This window comes from Mus caroli, chromosome 4 (assembly GCF_900094665.2).
Source record: "Mus caroli chromosome 4, CAROLI_EIJ_v1.1, whole genome shotgun sequence".
Taxonomy (NCBI): Eukaryota; Metazoa; Chordata; class Mammalia; order Rodentia; family Muridae; genus Mus; species Mus caroli.
The window spans coordinates 75,580,658-75,595,409 of NC_034573.1; the positions used below are offsets into that span (position 1 = coordinate 75,580,658).

Here is a 14,752-nt window from a genome sequence, read left to right on the forward strand (position 1 = left end):
GTGGGGGACTTTTGGGATAGCATTGGAAATGTAAATGAAATAAATACCTAATTTTAAAAAAAAAGAAAGAGCTTTTCAAGATTTTTAACACTCTGGCTTAGCTTTGATGGGCATGGACGACAGCAAGGAAAGTGTTACCTTATACACGGGTCCTAGTTACACCAGAGTTCAGTGGGATTAGAATCGTTTCTTGGAAATTAACAACTGTCAACTTGGGAAGATTATTCAGATCAATTACTTCATATCAAATATTCTGAAGAACCTTTCCCTGTTTCTCCTTCTTAGAGACAGGGTCTCACGTAACCCAGGCTAGCCCCAAAATCCACAGTAGCTTGAACTGCTGATCCTCCTACAGAATTTTTTTTTTTAAGCTGGTATGAATTTGACAGTCCTCCACTTAATTTGGTCAGTAAGTTACCTTGATTTTCCTCCCAGATAATATGACTCGAAGTCTAAATTTTGAGGTTGGTGGTTTACTTAATCCCATAAGCAGGAGCCTTTCCATGTCTCAGTGAAATGCAACTAGCTCCACTGTCAAACCTCATCCATTTTATACAAGTCAGAGACTCTCTTCCTGCCAGCACTTGCCATTTTCCCTCAAAATAGAGCTCTCTGCGAATCTCACTGAAGCCATCTGAATTATCTCTGTAAGCAGCGTTCTGTTATCTGACTTCCCCAGTGGAGCTTATTTCAAGCTCTCTAAAAGCACTCTGATAAAAAACCAGTAGGTTATTTTCTTCTTGAAAAGAAATGGACTCAAGGAGGAAGGAATGGTTAAATCTGCCTCTCTCACAGCAGCACGGGTGTGCCCTGTGGATGTACAGTTGTTCCAATGAATAGAATGAAGCAGGATGTCTTCTAAGTCACCCTCTCACTTCCACACATGCACCATGGTATTCATGGACCATGTGCCACATAAGTGACGGGCAGAAGAAATGCAATTCAAAAAAAAAAAACCTACAACAACAAAAATAAACATTAAGCCAAATGGCAAGAAAATAAAACCATGACGACTGTCCTGTCAGATCAACATTTATTGACATGAAAAAAAGTAGGGAAAAAAAGAAAAAAGAAAAAGAAAACAGGGAAGAAAACGACGACACAAAATTAAGCCATTGCTGAGCTAAACTTCATTCATTTTGCCGATGTCTTTCCAAAATCCACATATATTTCTCCACCTTATCATCTATAGTAACTATAATTTGTTTCTTAATGATTTTTCCCTCCACTAGCGCAGGATTTTTGCTGTTCTATCATTCAGCAGTGCCTTATGGGCCTCCTGAGATCTGTAAGGCTGCTGGAGAGCTTCAAGCTGCTGGACTTGGGCTTTATGACTTGGTTTTGAACCTATATTTACTGCTGGCTCATGGTTGACAGTCACAGCGGCTACAAGAGGCATCTCCTCATATCTAGTGTGGGCATCCTATGTTCTCTGGGCTTGGGACACATAATATTTAACTTGTGTTAAATGGCCTGGGTTATCCCATCCCTGTGGAGTGCTGGACTAGGAATGAGAATGGCCGATTTCCTGCCTATTCCCTCTGTCCCTTCCCTGGTAATTTTCTTACTTATCACCACCAACCTCACAGCCATCACCAGGATGGATATAGGAGTTCATTCCTGGGTGTTTAGCTTCTCCCCTGCTTGAAAGTTTTTGAAACTATCTTTAAAACAGACTTTGTAAAATGTATTTTAACTGCTTAAAAACAGTTCTAGGGTTTTTTTTTTTGTTTAACTCTATAAAAAACAAGAATTATTCCTAACAAAATAATAATAATAATTAATAATTAATAATAATGTTAAAAAATAAGAAAGCCAGGCAGAAAAATAGCTGTTTCTTACCTAGGCAAAATATCAAAGCAATAATTCACAAAACAAATGTTTTGGCATGTGTGGTTTTAAGTAAAAAGAAAAATTCCTGTTCACTTTGCTCAAAGACTTATAAAATATGGTAGCTACTGTCTTTTTAGACATGGGTGTTTATAGGTATAGAATTGAAATCCATAGGTAACACACACGAATAGAAACCCTTCACAAACTCTAAACTATGGTGGCTTTCGAAGTCCAGGATCAGGAACGGAAGCGTTACTTTTTCTGGCTATAAAAACAAGCATCTATTTCTTCAAAAGGTTTTGCATAAGTACTGGTATTTTAGGGCAACTCTTTAAGGATAGGCCAGCAGGGGTTCCAGACGCTCCTGTGGGATGGGGAAATGGCATCATAGATAATGATCTATAATAATAGAATTACCAAATGTACAATGACTGCCTTAGGAAATGAGCAGATGAGATTACAATATGTAAATTCAAGAAATGCTTAATCTAGCAGTCTGGCTCCTTTGGGTTAGAAAAATAATAAAACACCAATGGGGAGGCCCAGAGATGGGAGATAACGGTTGAGCTGAGTGAGTAATCTGATTAGGGACAAGGGATAACATACAATTTACTGTTCTCATTGAAACACGGGCATTGTAAATGACCCTCTGGAAATAAAGAAAAAGAAAAGAATCAGACACATACCGTGGGGAACTCAAAGAAACAGCACAGTATAAAATAACAGTCCCTCCAGCCCAATCAAAACACAGTCTGTATGTGTACTGATTCTAACTGTGGAATCTAAAGCCATCTACTAAAATATCTAATGATAAGGCAGAGCTTCAAGTTTCAAAATGTAAAATGCGTGACTTTAACTTCACGACAAGGATTGACAATCCCTAGAGAAATACTCGTTTTCAAGCCAACAAGACCAGTGAACACGATAAAAATGATCCAGAAAGTATTGGGTGATGGAAGCAGGAGACCCGAGGCGTGACTGAAGCATGCTGAATGGCAGAGCAGTGGTCGGGATTCAGAGACAAATTGTGCTGGAGAGGGGTCTTACTACCCGCAAATGTTCCTCCTAGGCTTATCCAAGTTGTTTAAATCTCCCAGTGGCCTTTGAAAAAGTGACTTCCACCAGTGTGTATCTCTCTAATCAGTCTCCTCGTCCTTCTAGAAGCAGATGCATGCTCGGGGACCATGCAAGTGCAGTCCAATAAAATATTTAACGTGTCAACTAAAACAGACATTTCTAGTGGTGCCTGACATATCACATGACCTTACACACCCTAGAATATGATCAAAGAGGGTGTTTGATAGGCTGTTTAATTTCCCAGGCAATAAGGTAAATAAATAATGTGCAACTTGGGTTTATTTTACTTAGTTGGGTTTATTTTAGTTAGTTGTTTTCCTTTTTAGTATATGTGCTGCCGAAGCGAGCACGAGTTAGTTGTTTTCTTAAAGTACGTTCCCTAAAACAATTCCCCGAGAAAAAGTGTACTAAAAAGCTTGGAAATAATTTGAACGACAGTGGTTCTGGAGTTTTTGACCACATTTGATCTGAGAGCTGTGTCCACTCTGATGCACCCCCACCCTCGAAGCACCATGGAAGATGGATCAGGACAAAAATCTTCCATTTGCAGAATTTCCAAATGTCAATCATGTTCTGCTATATCTAGTCAACAGATATTGCTAGAAACTCATATTTACAGCCAGAGGATTTCTTAACTGGACTTATAGTAAGACATGAACTTAGTAAGTTCTAAATCTAGACTTTTAAATTCAAAAACATCTACATTCTTAATAGAGCTTTATAAGAAAGAGATGTGGGAAAGAAATGATCTGAAAGTCTATGACATCGCCAATGTAAAATGCATCTTGCCATGAAAGACAATTGTATTGAGCTATGAGTAGTTTAGTTATTGGATTATGAGACCAATACTAAAGAACAGTGTTTAAAGGTATGGTCTAGTCTAGACTCACTTTATTCCACAGCAAAAAGTTAAAACATGAATCTATAAACTCAAAACCTGATTATACTTTTGATTTTCCCTGAAAGAGCTAGCCACACTCGATTTTAAATTTTTATTTCTTTGCTGTGAGAGTGATACGAGACTTTAAAACACATGATTTTGAAGGCTTGCGATAGATTTGCCTATCACAAATTTAAAATAGCCACACTTCCTGGTGCATATGTAGTGAGAAATATCCTATGCATTGAGCTCCTTGGGAAGGGTATGGAAAAGCCCTTTGCATTTCCTTGTTTAGAGAACAATGAGCAACTGATTTTGCTCCCTTAGACCTGTCTTACAATCTATAAAATGTAAGTATTGATACTGGCTTCCCTCGCAGAAGTGATGGATTGTGACAAGATTCTGGAAACGACAAAGTATAATATGTAAGGTGTCATTGGAAAGGCAGCACAGAGCTGGCTCAGGCTAGCTAGGTCAGGGTGACAATGCTTACTTAACCCAAACTGCAGGAGAAGTCTTAGGTTAAATTTGTGACAAAGGAAGCAGGCCTTTAATTTCAGCCTTGTGTTCATGATGACCATGAGTAAACCAGACAGTATTAATAGAACTATGAAGGAACTCCCCATAACTAGAAGGCTGCTAACCATTAAAAATCAGCTGTAATAAAATGTGTCAATATAATAAAAAAAAATTAAAGGTATTGGAAACCTGACAGAATTATCAACAGGAAGGTATCAGCAGGGTTATGCCAAAGGGACAGGATTTTATAACAAGAATTTGTAACACTAAGAAATTAGAAGATTGAGATTTCAGAATCAAGAACAGAAACAGACATTGAAACAAACAAACAAACAAACAAACAAACAAACAAAACACCTGGCTTCCTTTCACCAAGATCTCTGTATGAATGCAGAGACAATTTCCAGTGCACAACTCCTTCATTTTCTCACAGCATTAACAATTAAGGAGAGTCTGGGGTATAGCTCAGTAAACAGTGGATATATGGCTATAGTTTATCAAGCTCTAAATTTCCTCTCCAACACAACCAAAACAAATAAATGAAAGTTCAAAAAGAAAAAGGAAAAGAAATCATGAGTGTCTGGGAGAAGCACAATCAATAAAGTGATAGATATACAAGCACAGAGACCTGAGTTTGGATTCCCAGGATCCACACACAGGCTGGGCACAGTACAGCATGCCTCTAATCCCAGTGCTAGGAAGACAGAGAGACCAGTGAGGACTGGGCATTCACTGGCCAGCAAGTCTGAATCGGTGACCTCAAGGCTCAGTGATAAGCCATATCTTAAAAGGATTTTTAAAAAGAACTAATATAGTGACTGAGGAAGAACCCTGGCCTCACTTCCAGCCTCCAGAACCAACCCTAAACAGCCCCCACTCTCACCCCAAGCCCCACCCTCACAAATAAAGAAACCAATTTTCTTTACAACTAACCCTGAAAGCTTACTGAGGACTGATTTCCTGTGGACTTGAGCATCCTTTGGGAATCATAGAAGGGAGTGACTAATGTCACTGATCAGGCTCTAACTAACCACCGAGAGTCAGCCAAGTCAAATGGAAGATGAACCAAGAAAGCTGCCTTCGAGTTTGAAGTTGGGAAGTTCTGTTTGTCCACATTTTACCTAGAAATCCCGGCACTATGACCATGACAACCACCACTACTGGATACGTCCACTGTCCTCCCTTTGCCAGTAATGACCCTCTCCTTTACAAAGCATTTTTCTCCTGGCTAGCCCAGACAGCTTTCAGGTTAACACCCTGATCTCTCAAGGAGTGAAAGGGGAAAAAGCAAAAAACAAACAAACAAACAAAACACTATCATTGCCCCAGCCTGCCATACCCATACCCTAGATCAATTGTTCTCAACCTGTGGGTTGCAACCCTTTTGGGGATCAAATGATCCTTTCTTAGGGGTTGGCTAAGAACATCTGTACATCAGATATTCACATTATGATTAATAATTATAGCAAAGTTAGAGTTAGGACGTAGCAACAAAAATAATTTTGTGGTTGGGGTCATCACAACATAAGGAATTGTGTTAAGGTCCAAAACATTAGTAAGGTTGTCTCACTGCCCTAGATGAACTTCAAATAGATGTGATCTATCAGGTTGTTTTAGTAAAAGAATGTCTCATTTATTCTCCAGTATGCAGCACTGTGGCAACAGATAAAGTGAAACAATACTAATTTTAAGAGTTCTAAATTGTCTGGATTTATATGACATTACCAACTTACAAACAACTGCCCCCAAAGTACTGACTAACTTCTGTCATGACTCTATTCACAGTTAAAATATAAAATACACCAGTGACAAGAAAAATGTGGTTGACCTTCCTGGGTTTTAAATACTTTATTTATCCTTGAAACAAAGTCTCTATGAGAAGCTGGGTGTTAAGCCCATGATGTAGTGGCTAGCCTGGGCAACACAGTGAGACTCTGTCTCAAAAAATGAAACAGAACAAAAAACCAACTAGGGACGTTTACAAATAATGCAGAGGTCATTAAATATTTAATCTGGTGGATTGTGACAAAGGTGTTACATCCACATAATAACAGTGCAGATGAACACAAAGACCCTTACCATCCCTTCCACAAGGTCATTTTGGGGTTGTTTCTAGTTCTCTGACAATCTGTGGGTAAAAGCCTTTATTACTGAAGCAGCACAGACTAGATTCTCCTACACATATACCTGGAATTGTGTAATGTGTATTCTCGTGTGTAAAGCTGTATACTCTCTGTATGTTATTTATCCATAATTTACCCACAATGTTAGAGGTTCCAGGGGTTCAGTATTATATGTATATAAATGTGTTATCTCAGTGATGGAGAAAATAGCCAGCACTTTTATAAAACCAATAACAAAAAATGACCCTCAATATTATCGTTTATTATGAATAAACTTATAAAATCTTTGGTATTTTCTAGCACATGTTTTAATCCCTTGGTGAAGTAGCTAGGTATAGAATAACTAAGTTGTATAGGACACACAGTTTTATTTAAAAACTATCAGACAGTCCCACAAAGTAGACACCCCCATTGTGTGGTTCCAAGTATAACAAGCCATGAGAATTATCTTTGCTCTATACCCTTGTCAACACTGGACTTGTAATTTTATGATTTTTTAAATCACTTATAAGTATAAATTGCTTTCATTTTCACTTGACTTGTCTCTAATGATGTTGAGGATCTTTTTAATTATGTAGGAACCTTTTGTTTCTTTTTCTCGTGAGTTTGCTAAGTCACTTATAAAATTTTGTTGTAGTTGTATATATGTTCTGTGTTCACTGATGCCCACATGCTACCTCATGTATGTAAAGGACAGAGGACAAGTCTGTGGCGTCGGTTCTCTCCACCTTTTCATGAGTCATCAGGTTCTTCCTGCCGAGTCACCTCGTCAACCCATTTGCTGGGTTTGCTCTTAGTTCAGTTACATTGTTACTAATTTATAGGAGCTTTATTTCCTACTCTAGAACTTTGTCATTTATGTGATTTAAGAACAGATTTTTTTTCTGAATGTGTTTACCTTTCATTTTCTTAATGGTGTCCTTTGATGAGCACAACCCTTTTAAATTTGATAAAGTATAGGATATGATCAATATTAACTAGAAATTACTGAAGTCTCAATTTCAACAAGAATGCATGCATATTAGTGTAATTGCATTGTTTGGATAATATCCAGGTTATCAAATAAAAAGGTTGGTCAAGGACTGCTACATATGCATTTTTAAATTCCTTCTGGATCAGATGGATTTTGTTGTCATTATCTGACCACAAGTCATCTTTTATTGACTGTTACCCAGTGAGCCTTTGTCCTACTCGCCTGGCTTTATGGGCATCCGGGCCTCCTGCACTGCCAGAGGCTGGATGCCAAGGCCTTTCATTACCAGGTACTTTAAAATCAATAGGCATGGATGTCTGTCATTTGAAGGGGGAACAAAGAGAGATGAGAAAAATATCAGAACCTACCATGCTGCTAACTCAGGAAAGTTGTTAGACTTTTTCTTTAAAAGATGGAAATAAAAGGAAACAGAAAAGAGTGTGGCACCAGTACAGCCATAACAGCAAAGACCTTAGCAGACAGAAGTATCAAAGTCAGCCACAAATCCATTCCAAACTACAAACTCCCCTTAGGCTCCTTAGACAAAGCTGGACAGACATTAGACATTCAATACTTATTCAATGACTTATGCAGGCCTACATTTCCATGTGAAAATAAGGAAAAGGGCAGGCACGTGTGATGTTGGGTTCCTTACTGTTCTCTGCAAGCTCGGGTAGCTGTGGTCCAGGTGCCTTTCTGCCTTGTGACCAAGATGTGACAGTAGCCAGAATGAAGGAGCCATCCACCTGGGCAGGATCTGTCCTCCAGCCCCTGCAAGACAGTTGTGCGTGTTCACCTCTGAATGGACTTGATAATCTGAAGTCGGCCTCATAGTACAAGCCTATGAGCCTTCTCACTTCAGCGAAGCAGAGGAAGCCAGAGCTGTAATTTCTCATCTTAAGAGATAAATGACTTCTTACTGAAAGGACCACCTCAGTCAGAAATGGTTCAATGTTATACCACTGACATTCTGATAATTAAACAAAATCGACTGATCTAATACTATATTTTGGATTTGTTGTTGTAGTTGTTGTTTTCCCCCCAGACAGGGTTTTATCTGTGTAGTTCAGACTGTCCTGAAACTCACTCTCTAGATCAGGCTGACTTCAAACTCAGAGATCTACCTGTCTCTGCAGGAATTCAAAGCAGGTACCACCACCATCTGGCTTTATACTTTGGATCTTAAAAAGTCACTTTGTACCATTTTTCCCTCATGGCTTTCTAGGTATAATAAGAAAAGACATGTGCGAGTTGAGAATCACACATTGAATCACGCTGTAAGCTCATTAAATGGCACATTGCCCACTAAAGGTGCTTAGCTACAGCCAATGTCCCACCTTGGTTTGGGGGCTCCAGGCTTTCCAGGTGATCCCATCACATTGATACAATCTGTGGGTGCTTTCTTCAAAATGAAAGAGTCCCTTTAATTCCACAGAACAGTTCTTTGGAAACAAGGGCCGCAGACCCTGTAGGCAAGAGTGGCAGATTAGAATTGATTTCACACAAGCTGATAGCAGTTTCCTTCCTTGGGTCTTCATCTACAGGGCAACATCTGTGTCAAGTAAACTGTCCCCCAACTTGGGGTCCATTTTGTGAATGAAGTGTGTTTGTGGCCCAGGGAACAGCTTGCTGGAAGGCAAACAGGAAGGAAGGAAGATTTCCATACCTGTCTGAGAAAGTGCGAATCGGTTGTGGATTCCACCTTATCAGCTAGAGGCAGCTCTGCCACCTTGATTGTCCTCTGTGGCTGACTAACAATGGATATTTTGGCCTTCCGTTTGTGAGCTGAGAATCTGTCGCCCTCTAGTTTCAAGGAAACTATGCCATGGTACTTGAGGAAAACAGCAAACAAAAACAATGAGAGAAAAATAAGCACTGAGAAAATACACAAACCTTTTAATAATAATAATAATAATAATAAGCAATTAAAAGACAGCATCAAGGCAAAGAGACAAAAGGATTTTCTCAATCACCAAATCTTCTTTAAAAAAAAAGCAAAAACAAAAAACAAAAAACTTTTTCAGAAAAAAAACTTTGAGAAAATAGACAAAGAGAAAAATAAAATAGTATCACTTCTATGAAAACATCTATGAACTTAAGACATTTAGCAATTCTTTGTGCTTACATTGTAGATGGTGTCTGTTCCATTTCTACAAACAGAGGATGGGAGAACCTGAAAGCAACAAAAGACGTATGTGTGCAAAACTGACTTTAAAAGCAAGTAGCAGTATATTTTAGTAAGGTTCTGAAATAATTGAAAACTTAAAAAGAATATTTCATGAGATTTTTTTTCATGCCAGGTTCAATAGAATTTTTTAAACCACCATGTCTAACCATGATTATGCTGATTCCTGACAAGCAGGACAGAGAGGTGGCTTTCGTTTTCAGTGCATCTGTAGCACAGAGAGATTCAGGAAAGCACACATGTACACACGTGCATGCACACACATCTGAGAGTGTGCCTGGTGGGCATCATAGCTTCCACACCCAAGGGGGTCACTTAACTGTGCTTCTGTTCTAGGACCACTGATTGTTCCCTATCTATCTTGGTCATAAAAGGAACCAAAGCAGGATTCACACGGCTGAATGAATGTGCCTACCGCTTCAGTTGGCACAGTTAGTGGAGTGGGTCAGCATAATGATATTTGCACATAAAAGGCACTGCACGACTCCACAAAGAACTCACTATGAGAATCCAAACAGTTCTGCACTGTACCAGCCACTTATCACACATCCCCACACACGCACTCCCAGTCTTCATCCTTACTGATTTGCCATTCCCCGAGGTCATTGTCTTCCTTTGAGTGAGGTCGGTGAGACCAAAACCCTGAAGAGCATCTCCATTGGTGAAAGATGGAGGAGGCCTTTCCAGAAGAGGAGAACCGGAAGTGGTGAGCGAGGATGAGCCTGAGGGCAGCGGATGCCAAGGGCCCTTCCCCCACGTGCTGTGCTTGCTTTGGTTGAAGGAATTTGAAGGATGGCACCGTCCTGGAGGCATGCAAGATGGCAGGCAATCAGTACACTACACAAACACATAAGCAATGGCGTTGACACAGTTCCTGGAACAGCTTGTCATTAAACGTAGCCAGATGAATTTCCCACCAGATGTTGCCTTTTTCCCATTTGCCAGAAACTCCCTCTCTCTTCATCAGTTTCCACCTGGGAAAGCGGTATCCCTTCTGCACATGGATGGGGTGATTATAAACTCATGAAATCCATCCCACAAATCATAGATGAAAATCATTGTCATGGTTTGATAATCATTCCAGACGCTTAGGAAACCGGCTCACTTCCCTCCTGTGATCCTCACCAACATGGAAGGTTTATTCTCCGATCAAGTGCCACCCCCTCCCAACAATGGGAAAGGATTCGAGTTTTCCTCCAGTCTTTTAGAGGTACAAACTAGGATTGTTTAAAGGGAGCGTGTGAAAAAGCAGCAGCTATAAAAAATTTACAATCAACTCTAAAGGGACAAAACCCTAGTGAATCTTAAGAGAGTCTCTACTAGAAACTTCAACAATCAATATTTCTGGGAAGGCACAGAAAACAGCCCACCAAATACAAACAAACTAGCCAGTGAACTGGCTTAGCAGGTGGGGGTGCTGACCACTAACCCTGGCTACCAGAGTTTGATCCTGGGAACCCACATAATAGGAGAGAACAGATCCCCACAGGTTGTCCTCTGACCTCCCCACCAAACCATAAGTAAAAAGGAATTAAAGATTAAAGAACAATTACAAAACCTCAACTAACAAGAAAACAAAACGACCTGCCGAAAGAACCTGGCTGAATATTTATTTTATTTTTAGCAGCACGGAGATTCAAGCATGGAGCCTTTCGCAGGCTAAGCAAGCACTCTGCCACTGAGCTACGTTCCCAGCCCAGAGCATTTTTGTTTGTGTATATTTCCCACACTCAATGTGAGTGGACATTTCTGCTGGCCAAGAAGCACACGTGGTGTGGAGAAAGAGGGGATGAGAGATGTCATGGAAATGTGGGTGTACAGAGCAAAGGAGACAACACCCACTTTTATTATAGGGTAAGCAAGGGAACACCAGATTACAGGTAAGGAAGGAAACTGCAGATCACGGGGCATGACAAGCATTTAAAAAAGGCTTGAAATTGAGTGTCACGCTGGACACATAAAGTGTCACATAGATAAGGAACTGGAAGCAGAAGGACTTTGGCAGAGCAAACCCTCAGAGCGCCAAGGGCTTTGCTTTTCGTTTTATTTGTAGGTTGCTCTCTAGCAGGCTCTTCCCAGAACCGTTTGGCTCTGCCTCACCAAGTCATTCATTAGTATTCTCCAGCTGCCCCCTGAATCCCCAGCCAGCTGCATCTTCACGTCTGTTTTCCCCCAATTCCTTCCCTTCTTAGAATTTTCCTGGTCACACTACAGTGGGGGCTCCTGTTTTGGGCACTGAGAGCTCTCCTTAACAGAGGAAAGATAATTACAGCCCTGCAAACTCAGGGGGGAAATAATTGTCCATAGATTCTCACCAACATTGTTTCCCCCTTGGTGAGAACAACAAATGGTTAGAAAAAAAGCAACCAGGGCTCTGACTTGTTGCTTCGCTGCAGCCATTGCTCTTAGCAGGAGGAAAAACCACATGAAGCACACACCAGAATAAAGAACCCGGGAGTCATGGTGCAGGCGGCTTTCTTGACAAGAAATTACGCATTTTGATTTGAAGGCGTTATCAAGCATGTTGGCTGCTGCAAGCCAGCAGCCATGGCGCCAGGACCGCTCCTGATTTCAAGACGAGGATCAAAAGAATACCTCCTTTTGAGTCCAAAATTTTCACCGCCGCTTTTGTCTGTGTGCCAAGAACCGCATTCACAGGGGAGTTCAGAATTACTTCAAAGACCTCATCATCTTCCTCTAATCCGTCATAGGTAATTGCTATATTCCACATCTTAGTTGACATTCCTACAAGAAGTAAACATTTTAATTACTCTTTAATTGCTATTTCAATCACCTAGGTGTCAGAGAAATATATTAATTAACATGTCTACCGCTAGACTGCAGTAGCCCGAGTGAGCTATTGTACTGCCACCAACTCACTGAGGCCCTGCTGTTCTCCCAAATAATATAAAAAGAGCGCATTTGTTCCTGGACAATGATGACCGGCCTTCAATGCAAACACTGTAACAAAAAGTAAGCAGCATTACACAGGGGGAGGAAAAAAGGTTAGTAGACAAAATCCCAGACATAATTTTTCTTCCAACCCCACCCCCTCTGTGCCTTAGAATAAATAGTTACCACGATTTGAAAATCTTAATAGTTGCAAAAATCTTAAGAGAGTGCAGCAGACAGAAGTGATTTTTGGATGGTACTTCAGGCACCTTACAGAATCCTTGAAGTGATTCATGTACTCCAACTGCTGCCTGCATCGGCTGCTATCACCCCCACCCCCAGATCTTCTAGCCCATGGATGATTTTTCTGATTGATGCAATGTTCAATAGTTGGATACTCTCCTAGAGAGAATGTATGGGCTGGGGATTGTACACATAGACTGGTCCAGCCTCCATTTCCCCTCTCTGTGTCTAACATGGAGTACAAACAAGTTTATTCCACATAATCTTCTGAACTTAACACAACTTTTCATTCACTAAGATATCCCAGCTAATCTGTCCCATCAGGATGGAAGGCAAATTCAAGTCGGAGACACAAAGTACTCAGGCTAGAAGACACTTCTGAAACGGTCTCAATTTTCAGCAGTGCATGTGATGGGAACTGTGAAACATCTCCCTGACTTACTTAGAAGGGAAGGTGAAGGCAGAGGTAAGCAAGCTGAAGGCTGCTTGGTGGCATAAGAGGCTAAGACAGGGACAAAGGACAGTAAGTTTACAGTTTAGGCTCTAGAGCAAAGTTTGGAAGTCTGTCCTGCCTCCCCTGCCTATGGGTGCTTCCATATCCATAAGTCTTTCTCTATACAGTGGCTAAACACTCTTCCCCAGCCTTCTCTTCTGAAAGCTGACCTTTTGCTTGCATGCTGACGTGTCTGTTACTCTGTCACCTACATGACAGCCACCTTCTCAAAAGTATGTCTCATAGAGTTTTTATGTCTCATTCGGCATATCATGGATCCCTGCAGCATTCAGTAGAAAGGATAAATTGTTCACTTCTGAACTGGGCTGCCTTTAGAGGGAAAATGGGGGCATCTGCAGTCATTTTGGTAAAGAACAAGCTGGTGTCCGATTTATGATGCTTCCAGCATCTTCTGTGGTCTCAGATGATCTCTTTTTTACAGTCTTTGCAAAATCAGAAGTTGAACTATCTAATACAAAACATTAACTAATTCCCAACTCACTGGTGGACGAGTGGCTCCGCCAAAATGTGTGTTTTATCCCTAAGTGCTTACCTTTGCATTAGAAGCTATGGAGAACACCAGACATGCAGCATAAGCCAAGCTCTGACCTAAAGGAGTTTGAAACTTTTTGGAGGAGACAAGTTGTCTTTGGGTACCCAAGAAGACTGGTCTCAGGACTCCCACTGAATGCCAACATCTGCAGCAGTTGCTTAAGTCCCTTGTATACATACCCTATGCAATTCTCTTGTAAACTTTAGACCACCTGTTTATAATAGCAATATAATGAACACTTTGCGAATCTTGTACCTTGTCCCAGGTAATGACAAGAAAACCAAAGGGTTCACAGTCATTACAAACAGAATGGTTTTTCTGATTATTTTTTTGATTTGTGTTTGGTTGACTGGGTGGGTATGGGACCCAGGGATCTGTAGCTCTTCTTCTTACCAGAAAAGTCAAGTAACTATTAAAAGCTACGCGTGATTAGCTGACAAAATATACAGAATGCAGTGTGTGCACTAACTAGATGCCTATAGGATCCACATGTACAGATCAGAATGCAGTGGGTGCACTAGATGCCTGTAGGATCCACATGCACAGATTTGGAGGGAAGAAATAAGAAGAAATCTAAGGAAGTTAGCAAAGTTGAGGTTTGGGTCAGGGCAGTGGTAAATAGATCAGCTGAATGGGGAAGTTGCATCTGGGGAAAAGAGGCCACGGGTTGCAGGGAGATTCTATAGCTGCATTACACCAAGTGGCCAGGTTTGGGCTTTAGACAATGGTTAATGAGGGAGGACATCACTGCCATTCTGAAAGCAAACACTTTAGCAAAGTGAATTTGAGTGTCTGTGTGAAGGTTGGGCACCCAGAGAGTCTGGGACATTAGAGGCAGCTGTGGAAATAAAAGGAGATGGGCAATGAAGAGGGATGAAGGCTGAGATTGTTAATATTCAGAGAACTGTTCTCACCACCAAACATCATAAGGTTAGGTACAATTTAAATAAAAATCCAACATACAGGGACATATTTCCACAT

At 40.6% G+C, this 14,752-nt stretch overlaps 1 protein-coding gene across 1 annotated transcript in view; it reads right to left on the minus strand.

The window, feature by feature from the left end:
• Window positions 1-14,752, minus strand: part of Frem1 (FRAS1 related extracellular matrix 1) — a 150,134-nt gene that overhangs the window by 6,883 nt on the left and 128,499 nt on the right. The window contains exons 30-35 of the mRNA XM_021160224.2: window positions 12,186-12,335; window positions 10,173-10,393; window positions 9,531-9,578; window positions 9,072-9,236; window positions 8,743-8,871; window positions 8,061-8,176 (exon numbers count right to left, since the gene is read on the minus strand). Of these exons, the coding sequence (XP_021015883.1) occupies window positions 8,061-8,176; window positions 8,743-8,871; window positions 9,072-9,236; window positions 9,531-9,578; window positions 10,173-10,393; window positions 12,186-12,335 (829 nt within the window). The remainder of the gene's footprint in view (window positions 1-8,060; window positions 8,177-8,742; window positions 8,872-9,071; window positions 9,237-9,530; window positions 9,579-10,172; window positions 10,394-12,185; window positions 12,336-14,752) is intronic.